The sequence below is a fragment of the Podarcis melisellensis genome, assembly GCF_964234715.1.
Source record: "Podarcis melisellensis genome assembly, chromosome: 3".
Taxonomy (NCBI): domain Eukaryota; kingdom Metazoa; phylum Chordata; class Lepidosauria; order Squamata; family Lacertidae; genus Podarcis; species Podarcis melisellensis.
Window position 1 is genome coordinate 117,187,312 of NC_138530.1, and position 14,766 is coordinate 117,202,077.

At 44.6% G+C, this 14,766-nt stretch overlaps 1 protein-coding gene across 2 annotated transcripts in view; it reads left to right on the top strand.

Annotated features, from left to right (window-relative positions):
* Nucleotides 1-14,766, top strand: part of COMMD1 (copper metabolism domain containing 1) — a 61,295-nt gene that overhangs the window by 20,641 nt on the left and 25,888 nt on the right. For both annotated transcript variants that reach the window (XM_081906635.1, XM_081906634.1), the window contains exon 2: nt 1,071-1,352. In XM_081906635.1, coding sequence (XP_081762761.1) covers nt 1,071-1,352 — 282 coding nt within the window. The remainder of the gene's footprint in view (nt 1-1,070; nt 1,353-14,766) is intronic.

Sequence of the window (14,766 nt, forward strand, 5' to 3'; positions counted from 1 at the left end):
CGAAATCCCTCCATGGCCTGGCCTGGCAAATTCCTGGATCTCAGCCACAGCTGTCGTAAAGAAAAGTTCTGTTTCAGGAAACTAATAGTGATTTGCTTGTCAGACTCTATTTCTCAGAAAACATAATGAATTCATATTTGTATTTCCTGCTGTGTGTGTAGTAGGGCTGCTTTCCTTTTGGATGTAATATAAAAACCATCTTGTTGATCAATTATTCTTCCATTATGGAAGTAACATTTGAAAGTATTACTATTTTATAGCGTGAGATGTGGGAAGGCAGCTGTTTGGAACAAATAGAACCATAACAGATTTATTCTAGGCAGGTTAGCAAACTTTTTTTCTTCCATTTTTAAGAGCCTTTAATTATTCTTTTTCCTGCTTAAATATAAAATATTCAGAGTTCCACAATTTCACATACCTGCTGGCTAATACCAACCAGCTTTCACCGCTCACCCTTCTCATGAGGTCTCTGTGCTTCTCGAAAAAGTTCTGCCTTATGGGAGAAGAATTCCTTCATGGGGTACATCCGGGGCTGAGGTATGTCACCCAGGTGACAGAATTCACTGTTCTCCATTGTAAGGGGCCGTGAAATCAAAGGAAAATGAAGGTAGCTTACTTGCATGGGGGTGGGGAGGAAATCAACTCTGAACTCAGAACCTGACAAGGAAGTGGCACCTTGCTTGCAGCTACAATAGTAGGCACAAAAGTATAGTGTCATGCAGTTCACACAGCTGCTTATTGTGTATTAAGGACCAAATAATGTATGTTATGGAAGTGTTTATGCCTTTTCTGTTCACTGTCCGCACTTCCTTGATTATATACTACTGCATTATGTTTTGGGAACTGGTTAACTGAATCCATTCTATGTTTCCTCCTGCAAGAATGAGGAGTGGTAACTAATGTAGTGTTATTAGGGATTTGTATTCCATACCTCAGTTTTCCAAGAGTACACTAACACAGACTATATTTTTAATTTAATTTTTTAAAAAAGTCTATTGGACAATTTATTTTGTCTGCGTCAGACCAACACAACTACCTACCTGAATGTATTTTTTTTATTTTTGTTTCAGTCAATAGCTTCTGCTGACATGGATTTAAATCAGCTAGAGGCTTTTTTGACTGCACAGACGAAGAAACCAGGAGGCATCACAACTGAGCAAGCTGCAGTTATTGCCAAATTTTGGAAAAGCCACCGAGTGAAAATTCGAGACAGCCTTATAAATCAAAGCAAGTGGGAAAATAGCTTGAAAAACATCAGCTGGAGAGTGGATTTAAAGTCTCAGTCAAGACACGCTGACCAATTAAACAACCCTGTGGCAATAGTTGAAATGGAACTGGGGAAGCATGGACAGGTGAGCAATTTTTATCTTGTTTTATCAGTGCGAAAATGTTTCTTAAACATGGGGTTTAGCTTCCAACCAACAACTGAGAAACCGTACAGACAGAGATCACTCTGCCAAGTGGTGGGTGTCTATTGATACAATCTTACAGAGTTTATTGTTTACTCAGGGGTAGAGAACTGGTTCTCACCAACAGGACTGATCTTTATCTTCCCCCTTTGTGGAACAAGACTGGCAGGTTTGTCAGTCACATGACATCACAGTGATATCAGCTGAAGCATTTTAGTATGTACAGTTTGAAATCTAGTCAAAGGCACAATGCTTTGCAAGCCCCAAGAAGCAGCTGTTTATCAGAACTTGCAAAGTGCTGTGCATGGGCTTTCAAAGTCCCAACAATCAGCTGATTGTTGATAGGCTTTCCATGCACTACCAATCAGCTGATCACTGGTGTCTGCAGTCCTAAACAAATGTACATTAGATGTGAATATGGTTGAAAAGTGTTTTACTTATTTTCAGGTAAATATATGTAAAGGTAACGGTACCCCTGACCATTAGGTCCAGTTGTGGATGACTTTGGGGTTGGGTGCTCATCTCACTCTATAGGCCGAGGGAGCCGGTGTTTGTCCGGGTCATGTGGCTAGCATGACTAAGCCGCTTCTGGTGAACCAGAGCAGCACACAGAAACGCCGTTTACCTTCCCGCCGGAGCGGTACCTATTTATCTGCTTGCACTTTTGACTTGCTTTCGAACTGCTAGGTTGGCAGGAGCAGGGACCGAGCAACGAGAGCTCACCCCGTCGTGGGGATTTGAACTGCCGACCTTCTGATCGGCAATTCCTAGGCTCTGTGGTTTAACCCACTGCGCCACCCACGTCCCCGAGCCTGCTTCTACACAAATCCTGTTCTGCAATAATTACACATGTGTGAGCCTGCTTCTACACATGTAGAATTATTGCAGAACAGGAGCTGACTCCCAGTTACCTTCTGTGTAAGAAAAACACCATGTGTGAAGAAGAGAGACTTTGGTTGAGAGTCTTGGTGTTGTTGTGATGAGAGCTTTACAATTGCGCATGCGAAACCTATTTTGAAATATCTACTTGGCTCTGAAGCTCACTGGGCAAGTCACACTTTCACAACTTAGTTAGCTGACTGAGCTGTTGCGAAGTTCAAATGCTATTCTCAGTTCACTGGAGGAACAGTTAGGTATATATAAGGTTTTAGCCAGATTTTGGGGTGGGGATCTGTTCTCAGCTTTTTGGTTCTTCTTGGCACCTACTAATGTTAAACAGACGCATGTCATGCAGCAACACTATGGCTAACTCTTTGCTCAAGTTAAAAGATAGAAGTACTGCTTTAATATATGTTTCTGAAAGCATTACATCTCTTAAATGCATTACCTTTTTAAAGTCACTTTCTCATTTTAGTTTTACACTCATCCCAAATACCTAAAATCAGATCCTTCATCTGATATTCCTTGATCTGGTCAAAGCTAACGATAACGCCATCCTGTGAATTTTTCTCAAGACCTTTATCTCAGATAGTTTATTGTACAAATAGTTTAAGTGACCTGAATAATTCTCTCTCCCCTCCCTGTTTCAGAATGTGCTGGCATTTGCTATCATTACCATATGCCAGCCATTTTAAGATTGTGTTCTTAGGAAACTTGGCATTCCACAGAAACTGACCAGAGATTCCTTGAAGAGATGCTTAGCCTTGGTGGACAAGCTCCCAAGTACACAGATTGTGAGAAACTGTGGAACTTTTTGTGAAAGGCACTATCTCAGGGGAATGTTGAGTGCATTTTGAAATGCACACTTAATGGAGAAGCAGTTAGGCCTGGATGGCAGCCTTCATGACCTGAGAATGCCCTCAGAATCTGTTTCAGAATCCTTTGCAATGTGTAGGAATTTTTACAGTTATCTCAAAGGGGAAGAAATGGGAAGTTGGAAAACTGTGGTTGTATCAAATTTGTGTTGTTCGAGTTGATTGCCATTACAGACTGATCACATGAAATAGTGGTTTCTACCTATATTTTAAGGGGCGCGGGTGGCACTGTGGTCTAAACCACAGAGCCTGGGGCTTGTCGATCAGAAGGTCGGTGGTTCGAATCCCCGTGACGGGGTGAGCTCCCGTTGCTTGGTCCCTGTTCCTGCCAACCTAGCAGTTCAAAAGCACATCCAAGTGCAAGTAGATAAATAGGTACCGCTCCGGCGGGAAGGTAAATGGTGTTTCCGTGCGCTGCTCTGGTTTTGCCAGAAGTGGCTTAGTCATGCTGGCCACATGACCAGGAAAAACTGCCTGCAGACAAACACCGGCTCCTCAGCCAGTAAAGCGAGATGAGTGCTGCAACCCCAGAGTCGTTTGCAACTGGACTTCACTGTCAGGGCTCCTTTACCTTTACCTTTTTAGAAGCAGGCTCAGCAAAGGAAGCAGCAAAGTTAGAGGTGTTAAGAGGCAGGAGAAAGCATGCAAAACGTCTTTTATAGTAGTTGTGGAAAGACTGCACAGATGTGGAGGAGCATTAGTGTTTTCCCATTTCCTGCAACTTTAATCCAGACTGTTACATGTCTTACTTTACTTTTGTATGACAGGTGTAATAGTGGCAATTTATTAAAAATATACTATCTCCCAAGTGAAAACGATTAGAAATTGGTCACCCTAGTGACCAGGATAAATGTAATCGCTTGAGCTTTGTTCACCTTGAAAATATACGTATTAGCTGGAACAGTTATGTAACTGGATAAAGTGAAACATGAAAAACAAAAACAAAACAATAATAAAAGGGCAAGGTTCACACTGCTGAGGGAGAAGTAGAATAAAACAGATTTATTATGCTGAACGTTGTTTAAAAGCTGTGCACGATGTCAATGGTTATTTTTCCTCTACATTATTTCTCTACTACATCATCAAACACTGAACAAAAAGAAAATGTGTGTTAGCAGGATGCAGTTGGGAACAAGATCACCTTGAATATTTTCTGCTGCCACTTACTCCCAACCCCCACCCATCTCTGCGTCCACTTCTGGCACCTGAGCCTCATTTGTGAGAAAGTAGCACCTTTTCTTTTTCCTGTTGCTGAAGGCAAGTACAGTTTTCAGGTTCCTCAGCTTGTTTGTCTGTGCCACCTAAAACAAGCAGAAAAAAGAGGAAGAATAGGTTGCTTCTGAAAAGGTGGGAAGTTCTACTTTGTAAATAAGCTCCCACCCAGAATATGCTCCAGCTCTACAATGATTCTGAGCTCAAAGCTGTGAAAGTTGTAGCTGGCATCTTCAAAAGTCAGCTGGATCTTTGTCCCACTGTTCACTTCCGCCAGCGTGCAAGTGCCAACTCATTGCAGGATAGATCTTCAACTTCTAATCAGTCTCCTTGCACTGACTGAGTGGTAACAGAAGATGTTGTAATTCCTCCAGTGCCTGCCTCCCTTCTTGTTCTTGCCTCTAACCTATTGTGGGAAAAGAGGAGCACCAAAAGCTTCATTCTAGAGCACTGCTATGGCTTCTTTAGGCAATAGTAACTTTTGGTATACAGTGATGTTGGAGGTGTTTGAAGACAGCTCTTCTGTAAGTCTTTCTGTGTCCCAAGTGATAGTGCTTTGGCTGACCTTGGGCTGCTCACTGGGTTGGTACCACATGCAGTCAGTCCAAGACTTGGAAAAGGCTGCTGTGAGTACTGCCCAAGGAACAGAAGTGCTTGATCATGGTGGCCTTTGCAGAGTTGGCACCTGTCGCTGCCTTGAGAGTCCTAGGATGGGGTGAGGAGTCTGCCTTGACAGGCTGGTTTCCTCATGCAAGTTGGTCTGAATTGTTCTACTGATGCTGCTTAGGAACACAATGCCACTCCTCGCAGTGTAGCCAGGAGTCGCGTCTCTCCTACCTAGAAGGGTGGTTGCCAGCTTGTGGTGAGCATCATCCTGGGTTCCACTCCTGAGCATTTGCTGTGAGTGATGATTTCCTTGTTCTTCGTTTTCAAGGCATTCCTTTTTTCCTTGCTCTGCTGGAACATTTCCTTGGAGAGCCAGGTAAAATGGCATCTTCCTTAAACTAATGAGTGAGTTTCTCCTGGATGTTGGTAGAGGACCAAAGATCACTAAAGACCCCAACCTCCTCCTCTGTCTATTATTGTTTCTTTTTCCTCAGGGGTGCCTTCTGCCATGAGTCAAGGGATTCCAAGGACCATTTGAATGGCAATGCCCATCAATTTTGGGGAGGCCCAGCCCTCGCAAATATTTTATTGGGAGGGACCAAAGAGACCTCACCCCCTAGGAGTTGGCTCCTAGGCTTGCCAGGGAGGGAGGGTGTCTGTGACAGAAGGAATTTGCAGACCATACCTGTGGGTCACCTACGCTGCCCAGTGTGTCATTTAGCTTGGTGAGAGCTCCCTAGAATCGTGATCTCTAGAAGAAGCATCTCAGAGCCCCTTAGCACTGATCATAAAAGACCACCTCTAAAATGTGTTGTGAAAGCAAATGCCCAAAGCAGCTTAGATCATTGAGTAGGTTCAGACAACGTTATTGAGATGTCCAGGCACTGTGTGGATTGTTCTCCAAGTGGTTGCAGAAGAGGAACCGATTGCAAACTGCAGGCTGCAAGCTTTTTATGGGGAGGATTGAGGTTTGTTTGAAAACTCACTGTTTGGTTTTATCCTCCTAGGATTTTGTGGAGTTGCTGCGTGAACTACTTAAGCCTTAGCCGTTTTACAAGTGTTAATGATTTCTGTTTTTTTCCCCACCACCACCACTCCCAGTTGAATTGCTGTTGTGTTTTTCAATCTAAGTCTAAGTAATTAAAATACAAGTAATTTTGACTATGCTAGTGTACTATTCAATTTTATATTGCTTTTTATGATTTTCAAATTTATACTTTTCAATAATTTTACAATCATTTTAACATTTTGAAACCTGACTTCCTTCCCCCTCTTTCTGAGGTTCATTAAATTTATTTTTTATATTTTCTGCCTATTCCATATTAATTTAATTTACTCATTTATTCATCTACTTTATACAATTTTACATTGCTGCTATGCCATTCATACCCTTATAGATGTTCACTGGACTGCAGCCATCTCCTCTCATTGTTGAGAAGCAAGGCTGCCTGCTTTGCAAAGAAGGGCTTGTCATGGAGGAGCAGGGAAGAGTTAGGAGTGAGATAACCCATTGTTTCCCAACCGGTGTTCCGCGGCACACTAGTGTGCCGCGAGACCTTGCCTGGTGTGCCACGAGTCGGGCGGCGAGAGGCGGGGCGGCGGCGGCGAGGATCCGCGTCGAGCCGGGGGCGGCTCCGCGGTGGTGGTGCCAAGGTTTCTCTCTCCATTCTCCCCTCACACACACACACAGGAAATAACACAGGATCAGCTGACAGGACCCGGCCAATGGGGCGGCGGGGCAGCGCGCGCAAAAGGGAGGAGCGCGAGACAGCGGACGAGGAGGAGGCCGGCATGTCCGGGCAGCAGCAGCAACAACAGCAGCAGCAACTCCCGGCGACGGCTCCTCAAGCCCCGGGCAACCCTACTCCCTCACCGGCCTCGGCCGCCCTCCTGCTCCACCCGCCGCCGCCTCCCCCGCCGCCGCCGGCCACCTCGGCCCCGCCGCCGCCCCCTCCTCCGCCCGCTATCGCCGCCACCACCACAACAGCCGCCGCCGCCTCAGCTGGGCCCATGCCTGCTGGGAGCGGCGGCAGCAGCAGCAGCAGCGCCCCGGCGCCCTTCCTTCACGGCGGCGACCCGGCCCTCCTGGTTCGGGAGGCGGGCGCGAGAGCCCCACCCCTCGGCGCTCGCCAGCTTCGCGCGCGTCCTTGCCTAGGCGAAGGTGCTTCTTGGACGGGAGGCTGCGGCGACCAAAGACCCCGGCGGCTGTCAGGAGGAAGCGGAGGAGGAGCGGGAGGCTGACCCCGAACTCGTGGGAGGAGGCGAGAGAGAGAAGGCGCTTGGGCAGCCACCCCAAGCCGGCGCACGCGGGCGCCCCTTTGGAGCTGCCCACCTGAGCGCACGGGACAGGAGCGGCGATTTGATTCGCGCCAGGCCACGCTTGCTGCGGAGGGAGGAGGAGAGCGGCGCCTTCCAGCCTCGTCTCGCTTCGTGACAGCGCCGACCGAGCCTGAGAGGGAGCAGATCCGAGGGGGATCTCCCCCACCCAGCCACCCCCTCGCCGTCCGCCCTGCTCCTGTCGTGGCAGCTGACGAGCCGACTCGCCCTGACCTGCGGGGTCCCCCATGCCGCCTCCGCTCACGGCGGCGACCCGGCCCTGAACGAGCAGGAGAAGGAGCTCAAGCGGCGCCTCAAGCGGCTCTACCCGGCCGTGGACGAGCAGGAGGAGGAGTTGGAGGAGTCCCTCAGTCCCTCGCTTTGCTGCCTCCTCCCCCCCCCCACCCCCAAAGCTTGGAGGTTCTCCGGCAAGGGGGAGGGGAAAAAATTGAAACTTACACTTTCGTGCGTCCCTCCCGGCGTGACGCTGCGCGCTGACGTCACGGGGCTGTAATGGTGGTGTGCCTCGAGATTTTTTTCATCAATCAAGTGTGCCTTTGCCCAAAAAAGGTTGGGAAACACTGAGATAACCTTTGACGAAAGTGTGAGCAACAGCCGCTTAGTTTAGTGAACTAGTGAACTTAGCCTAGTGAACTTAGCCTAGTGAACTTAGCCGCTCGAGCCATTTGTGCCTTGAGACTCTGTAGCATGGCAAACATCTTGGACAGGATGGGCAGTCAAACCATGGTTAAGGGAAGGTGCAAGGTTCAAACATAACACCAAGCCATATTTAAAAGAAAACATGATTCATAAGCTAACAACAAATCATAGTTTTAGATTGTGGTTTGTTGGCCAAAGCAAGCCGTGGTTAACTGCAGAGCAGGGTTTGGAGACTTGAACAAATCATAGTGAGGCTAAACAGACTTTGGCTTTGTGCATATGAAGGAAACCAGCAAGAGACAAGAACTCAATAGTAATTCTTGAGATTTTATTTTGCTGCCAATCTTGAAAGACGTCACTTTAGTTTTTCATTAGCATGCAAATAGAATGTGGTGATGGGTTAATTGAAGAAGCAAAATGAACTAGGCTGAAACTGTTCTGCAGCTGCCAATGTCTCAAAAGACTCAATCAAAGTAGAGTTTATCATGTGATGTTTAGTTGCCTGGCATATCTGACCTTAGGTGAGAAAATGAAGCAATATGATCATGCTCAAATCCACTAAACCCTCGTTAATATGCAGCTCAGAGAATCTTGACTGTCCATTTCTTATGCAGATTATGTTAAGGATAATGGTTTAATTTCTTGAAATGGGACTGTTTACTTATGTTAAATTACTGTGTATATTTAACTTGGGGTTTTTCCTTTGGTAGTAGCTCTCATGTGATTGGCTGATTGTGAGACACACAAGGGAGGCATTCCATTCTGTTGTGACTGTTATTCAAGTAGCTGTCTTTTTTTTGTCTGCTCTCCGTTTCTGTGTGTGTGTGTGTGTGAGGGAGAATGGCTGCTGAGAGAGGTTTCTCTGTATACCAGGGGTTAGCAACCTTTTTCAGCCGTGGGCGGTTCGCCATCCCTCAGACCATATGATGGGCTGGACTATATTTTGGAGGAAAAATATGAATGAATTCCTATGCCCCACAAATAACCCAGAGATGCATTTTAAATAAAAGCACACATTCTACTCATGTAAAAACATGCTGATTCTCGGACCGTCCGCAGACTGGATTGAGTAGGTGATTGGGCCACATCCGGGCCTGAGGTTGCCTCCCCCTGCTGTATACTGCTGAGGACAATGTGTGTCAGTGTGATCTTTCTGAAGTGAAACAGAGGAAGATCCCTAAATGTTCACAGGGTGAAACATGTGCAGGAGCTGTCTATAAGGAACAAAGTGAATAAGCATGAGATTGTACATATATTATTCTCAGTTATATATTATGAAAGTATAGTTCTTTTGAATATAAAGTTTTCCAAGGCAAACCTTTGGTCCCTCTAGCTCAGAACAGCCAATGCCCACAAGAAGCAGCACTTTAGAGTTCCAGTCAGGGGTCTCTCCCAGCCTCTCTGGAGGGGATTGAGACTTTCTGCATGCTACTGAACTGTGGCCTTTCCCCCACTGTCTTAAATGTCTTGTTTCCAACGCTTCGTGTATTTAATGCTATAATACACAAAGAGGTGGAAACAAGACATTTAAAATAGTTTTTTTTTTAAAATAAAGCTTCGCTTTGTTAAATGTGCATTCTGTACTTGAGGTCCTTTGTAATATTTTATTCCAAAATCTTTGAGATAATTTTTTTGTTTTCTGTTAATTATCTTGCTTTGAATGTACACTTTATACTTGGCTTTCTTCTGTAATATTTTATTCTGGGTTGTTTTATTTGATGTTTTAATGTAGTTTGTAAACTGCTTGGATATTTTTTTCTTAAAAATATAAAGCGGTATAGAAATGAAATGAAATGAATAACAACAAAATAATAACTTTGGGTTGTATCCTGTGGTACAACTCAGCTAACGGAAAGACTTTTGTCAGCAGAATGGAGAGGAAAGCCATTCTACCACCGACCTGCCACATCGCCTGGCATCCTAAATCTGGTTTGGAGAATCCCCCAACACTCCAGAGCCATTTTTTGGGTGTGGAGTTACAGGAGGGAGGGAGAATCACCAAAAATTGCTTCCCTCCCATCCTTACCAAGGAGCAGCACTGGTGGACACAACCCATTTTACTCATGCGATCCGTGTCACTTAGGTTAGTTGTTGCTGCCTGTCTGAATTTCACCCAGTGTTTTCTGAACTCTTGCGCTGCCATTTTATAACTAGTTCCAGCTTGTGGACCACAGGGATCTGGGTTTGTTTTGTTTAAAAATGGTGTTCTCAAGTCTGGTTCTCCCACACCGATGTCAAATTGAAAAAGGAACCATTCTTATTTTTAGCATAGCGGAAAGGTGTGTGCCTCAAACCTGCAAATGTGAGTGGAATGCTTTACTCTAGTGGGTTGGTAAATTTACTTAAGCATCAGGTGTAAATAACCAGGAGATACACTAGACATTCTTTAGCAGCTGGGAAAAAATCAAATATGATGCATCCAAAGAAAATTCAAGGCATTGCTGTATGAGGGACAGGAGGAAGAAAATGTAAATCTTTCCTGTCATTTTCATCCCAATTTCTGGCTTTATGCACCAACTGCAATCCTTTGTTCCGTCCCCATGTCTTCCTCATACTCTCTCTTATTAAGGTCTAATAAGTACTCTTAAAGAGGATCTTCCTGGATCCAATTCTGCTTGATAACTGCCGCCCAGATGCCAAAACCGTGTTTTGGAGGGAAGGTGATCAAGAGGGATTTAGTGATGTAACTATGATTCTATTGAATGGGATCATTTTTCTAGATGCCTTTCGATCTGGTCACGAAAAGGAATCATAGAATCATAGAGTTGGAAGAGACCACAAGGGCCATCGAGTCCAACCCCCTGCCAAGCAGGAAACACCATCAGAGCACTCCTGACATATGGTTGTCAAGCCTCTGCTTCAAGACCTCCAAAGAAGGAGACTCCACCACACTCCTTGGCAGCAAATTCCACTGTCGAACAGCTCTTACTGTCAGGAAGTTCTTCCTAATGTTTAGGTGGAATCTTCTTTCTTGTAGTTTGGATCCATTGCTCCGTGTCCGCTTCTCTGGAGCAGCAGAAAACAACCTTTCTCCCTCCTCTATGTGACATCCTTTTATATATTTGAACATGGCTATCATATCACCCCTTAACCTCCTCTTCTCCAGGCTAAACATGCCCAGCTCCCTTAGCCGTTCCTCATAAGGCATCATTTCCAGGCCTTTGACCATTTTGGTTGCCCTCCTCTGGACACGTTCCAGTTTGTCAGTGTCCTTCTTGAACTGTGGTGCCCAGAACTGGACACAGTACTCCAGGTGAGGTCTGACCAGAGCAGAATACAGTGGCACTATTACTTCCCTTGATCTAGATGCTATACTCCTATTGATGCAGCCCAGAATTGCATTGGCTTTTTTAGCTGCCGCGTTGGAGTTGCCATTTTTGGCCCATAGTGGCAGGCATAGGTCAGAGATAAAAAACATGGCGTCAGTGAAGTTGGCTCTTTATTCAAAGAGATCCCAGTAACTCCTCCCAGTAGGTCTTGTTCCAGTGAGGCAGTTGCAAGGACTGAAGGTTACCAACTTCTCAACACTCTCTAAGGCTCCTTCTCTCCAGGGTCTTTCTCAAGCAGTCACAAATTGCATCTGCACATAACCAATCTCTGCTCTGCTCTTTTCAATTCTCTGCGTGTTTTAGGAGATGGGGTGGGAGGGGAGCTGGTTGCAGCACAAGGGGGGGGACTCCCTGGCTTCTTCAGCAGCCTGCCTCATCTCTGTCTCCTGGACCCCCTCCTCTGCCACAGCATCTTCCTGCTCACTGAACCCTGTTGCTTCTTCAGCTTCTGACACCTGTTCCTCCCAGTCATCTCCCTTTTCTCCCTTGGACTACTCATTGTGATCCTACCACTAGTCCCCTGGCTCTGAGCCTTCTTGCCTTGGGGGTTCCCAGCTAGTGCCCCTCACACTCCTCTGCATCCAGCCAGTCCATGACACATAGCTATTATTATTATTATTATTATTATTATTACAGAAGAAAATATAGCACTATTTCAACTGTAGCCAGATGTGATGCTTAAATGTAAAAGGACTACGTTGATTCAGACATTCTAGACTAGTGTCTCTTACAGTCAGTAAGTTATATCCATTGTTAAAAATATTCAGAGTACACCCATTTAAATTAAATTAATCGGTGTGAATAACTTATCTCCATTAATTTCAGTGGGTTTACTGTGAGTAAAACGTAGCTTGGTATAACCCTCTCTCAGCTTGCATACATTTCACTGACAACTCCTGAGGGAGAACTTACACCCTTATCCAAGGAATAGGTAGAGAGTAGAATCAATAGAATAGATATAAGGAGATGTCTCATTCCGCAAAGTATACACCTGACATTTCACATGAATAATCACCTTAACCTGGGTACTGTGAAACAGAAGCAGGGGTTGAACGATTCACGTTCTGAATGGCACCATTAACCTCTGTCACTGAGGATTTCTGGCAGGACATGTAGAATAAAGTTCAGGAAGAATGAGGCTGAACCCTTGATAGTCTTATCAATATTATTATATTGCTTTGGAAGTTGTTACAACATACCGATATGTATGTCTGAACTTAATTGCATTGTAAAATTGAGATATGATGTAAAGAGAATGTCAAAAGTATTTACAAATACATTAACTGGATGAATTTGATTTGGGAATGGACTAGTTATGGTTGGTTGGTGCGAAACAAACCATGCTCCCTCATTTAGACATAAAACTAAGCCAGGGAGTGTGGTTTGTTTCTTTCTAGCCTGAGCAGGAAGGAAAAAACAGTCCACCTCCGTGTCTTCACAGTAAACCACATTAACTTTCGTTTGCCATAACATGAAAACTGAGCCCATATGCATCCTTTCTAAGCATGTAGGGGAGGCTAGGGTTATTAGCTTCCATACCAAAGAGGTGCTCAAATCATCTTAGCCAAAATATGTATTGGCACTTTTACTGTGGCTCCTCTCTCAATAGCCGAACTAAAGTATGTTTTTACCCTAGCAAACTGAGATTCATAGTGGTACTTTTATCCATCAGTAGATGGGGAAATATGTGTGTGATGGAGATGTCAATTTCACCCCAATGATGAATCCTTCAAGAAACGTCAGTGACAGTCTATGTGCCTCTGCCTTCAAATGCCAAGTACTCAAACATTCATGTGAAAAAGAAATTCAGGCCAACAAGCAACCCACACTAACCAGGTACACGAACAGGTGGTACAGAGTAAAATTATGTTTCCTGTATGTATTTTTTAATAGAAACTGTGGTTCTTAAAGACCAGTCTTCCTTCTCTTCTCTCTCCACCTTTTCCAGCTCTCTTGCCATTTGCTTCCTGTCTGAACCTTGCTCGCCCTTCGTATGCGCCAGGAGTGGGTAACCACTTTCAGTTCAAGGGCCAGATTCAAACTCAGAGATATCCCTGTGCACTCCCTAAGCCAAGGTGGCCCGACTTTTCATATCAAGGGAAATTTTTCACAGCAAGAGCACTTTGATACAGAACCCGTGGGCTGCAAACTGCCTTATTGTATGTCGGGGGGCGCTCTGGCAGGGTATTGTAGCCCTCCCGCCTCCTCCCCAAAGCTGAGTAAGAGCTAACTCGGCTTTGGGAAAGAGGAGTCGGGACTCTAGGACCCTGTCGGAGCTCTCATGCCTCCTCAAAGCCCAGTGCCTTGCTTACACAGCTTTGGAAACGCAGCGCAAAGGCAGGGGGAGCATCAAATGTTGCTGAGGGCCGATTCGCCCTGCCAGAAGCTATATAGATGTCATTAAAACATTAATTATTTAATTAAAAAAATAATCGTAATAACTTTTCTTATTGGTGGAAAATAATACTGGGGAAAGTGAGTTGCAGGGGTCCCTTCAAATCTCTCATTTCTGCATGAATTTTCAATGAGCAGAATTCGACTCACGGGAACTCTGGGTTCAAGCTATTATTGGTTGTTCTGTAACTGATCGCCTCTGTTGTAATTCCTTGGCGGGGGGGGGGCGTATTGAGGAATTTCCATTTTGTGGTGGTATGACTACTGCATATGGTTTATGGCAGGATGCGGAAGTTCCTGAAGAAGAAGTTATAATTGTAGATTAAGAATGTGACACCATTCCTTGTTGCATGACTTCCTGTCAATTTTCTGTTTCTCAGAAAACTATTGCTTTTAATAGTCAGCCTTTTAATCCTTAAGCATTTGTACTTGTACAAAGTCCTGTAATTTTGTTAAGTATAGATTTGAATTTCCTTTGTCAAACAAAGAATATATAAGCAGTAAAACAGAGCCTCTAGAGCCTGTTGTCATCCTTTTACAATTTCACGTGGCAAAGCATCCACTGTTTATTTTGGAAAGTTGTTTATTAGTTAGCTTTGCTTTTAAGATACCGTAAACAAATTCTGTGAGATCAAGGAGTAAGTTTTTCATCTGTGTTTAGATGCAACTGAACACCATTTTTAATCAAGGTAGTGAACCGAACTTTTCAGAACTGTCCCGATTTTAACCACTACTTTAAGAACAACTCTAATTGTGGTTCTTGTTAACATTCCTAGCATCACCAGAAATTCTAACCAATGCTTGCATAATGGTTCCTGAGAACAAGAGGAAGATTGTCTATATTTAGTAGACTTGGGTGCCATATTGAATCAAGATGGTAGACTGAGCCTTTCAAAGCTGTTCTGATTTGATTTTTTTTTCTTTGGTTCTTAGAATTCCCAAGCAAAGCCAGGTACAGGGCTGCTAGTGTTCTATAACTTATTAGTATGTTCATTCTGTGGAGCTAGAACAATAGTAAGTAGCACTTCATAGATGTAAGAATGTTTTCCTGCAAATTACAGAATGATAATGTTGAAGTGCTTTTGG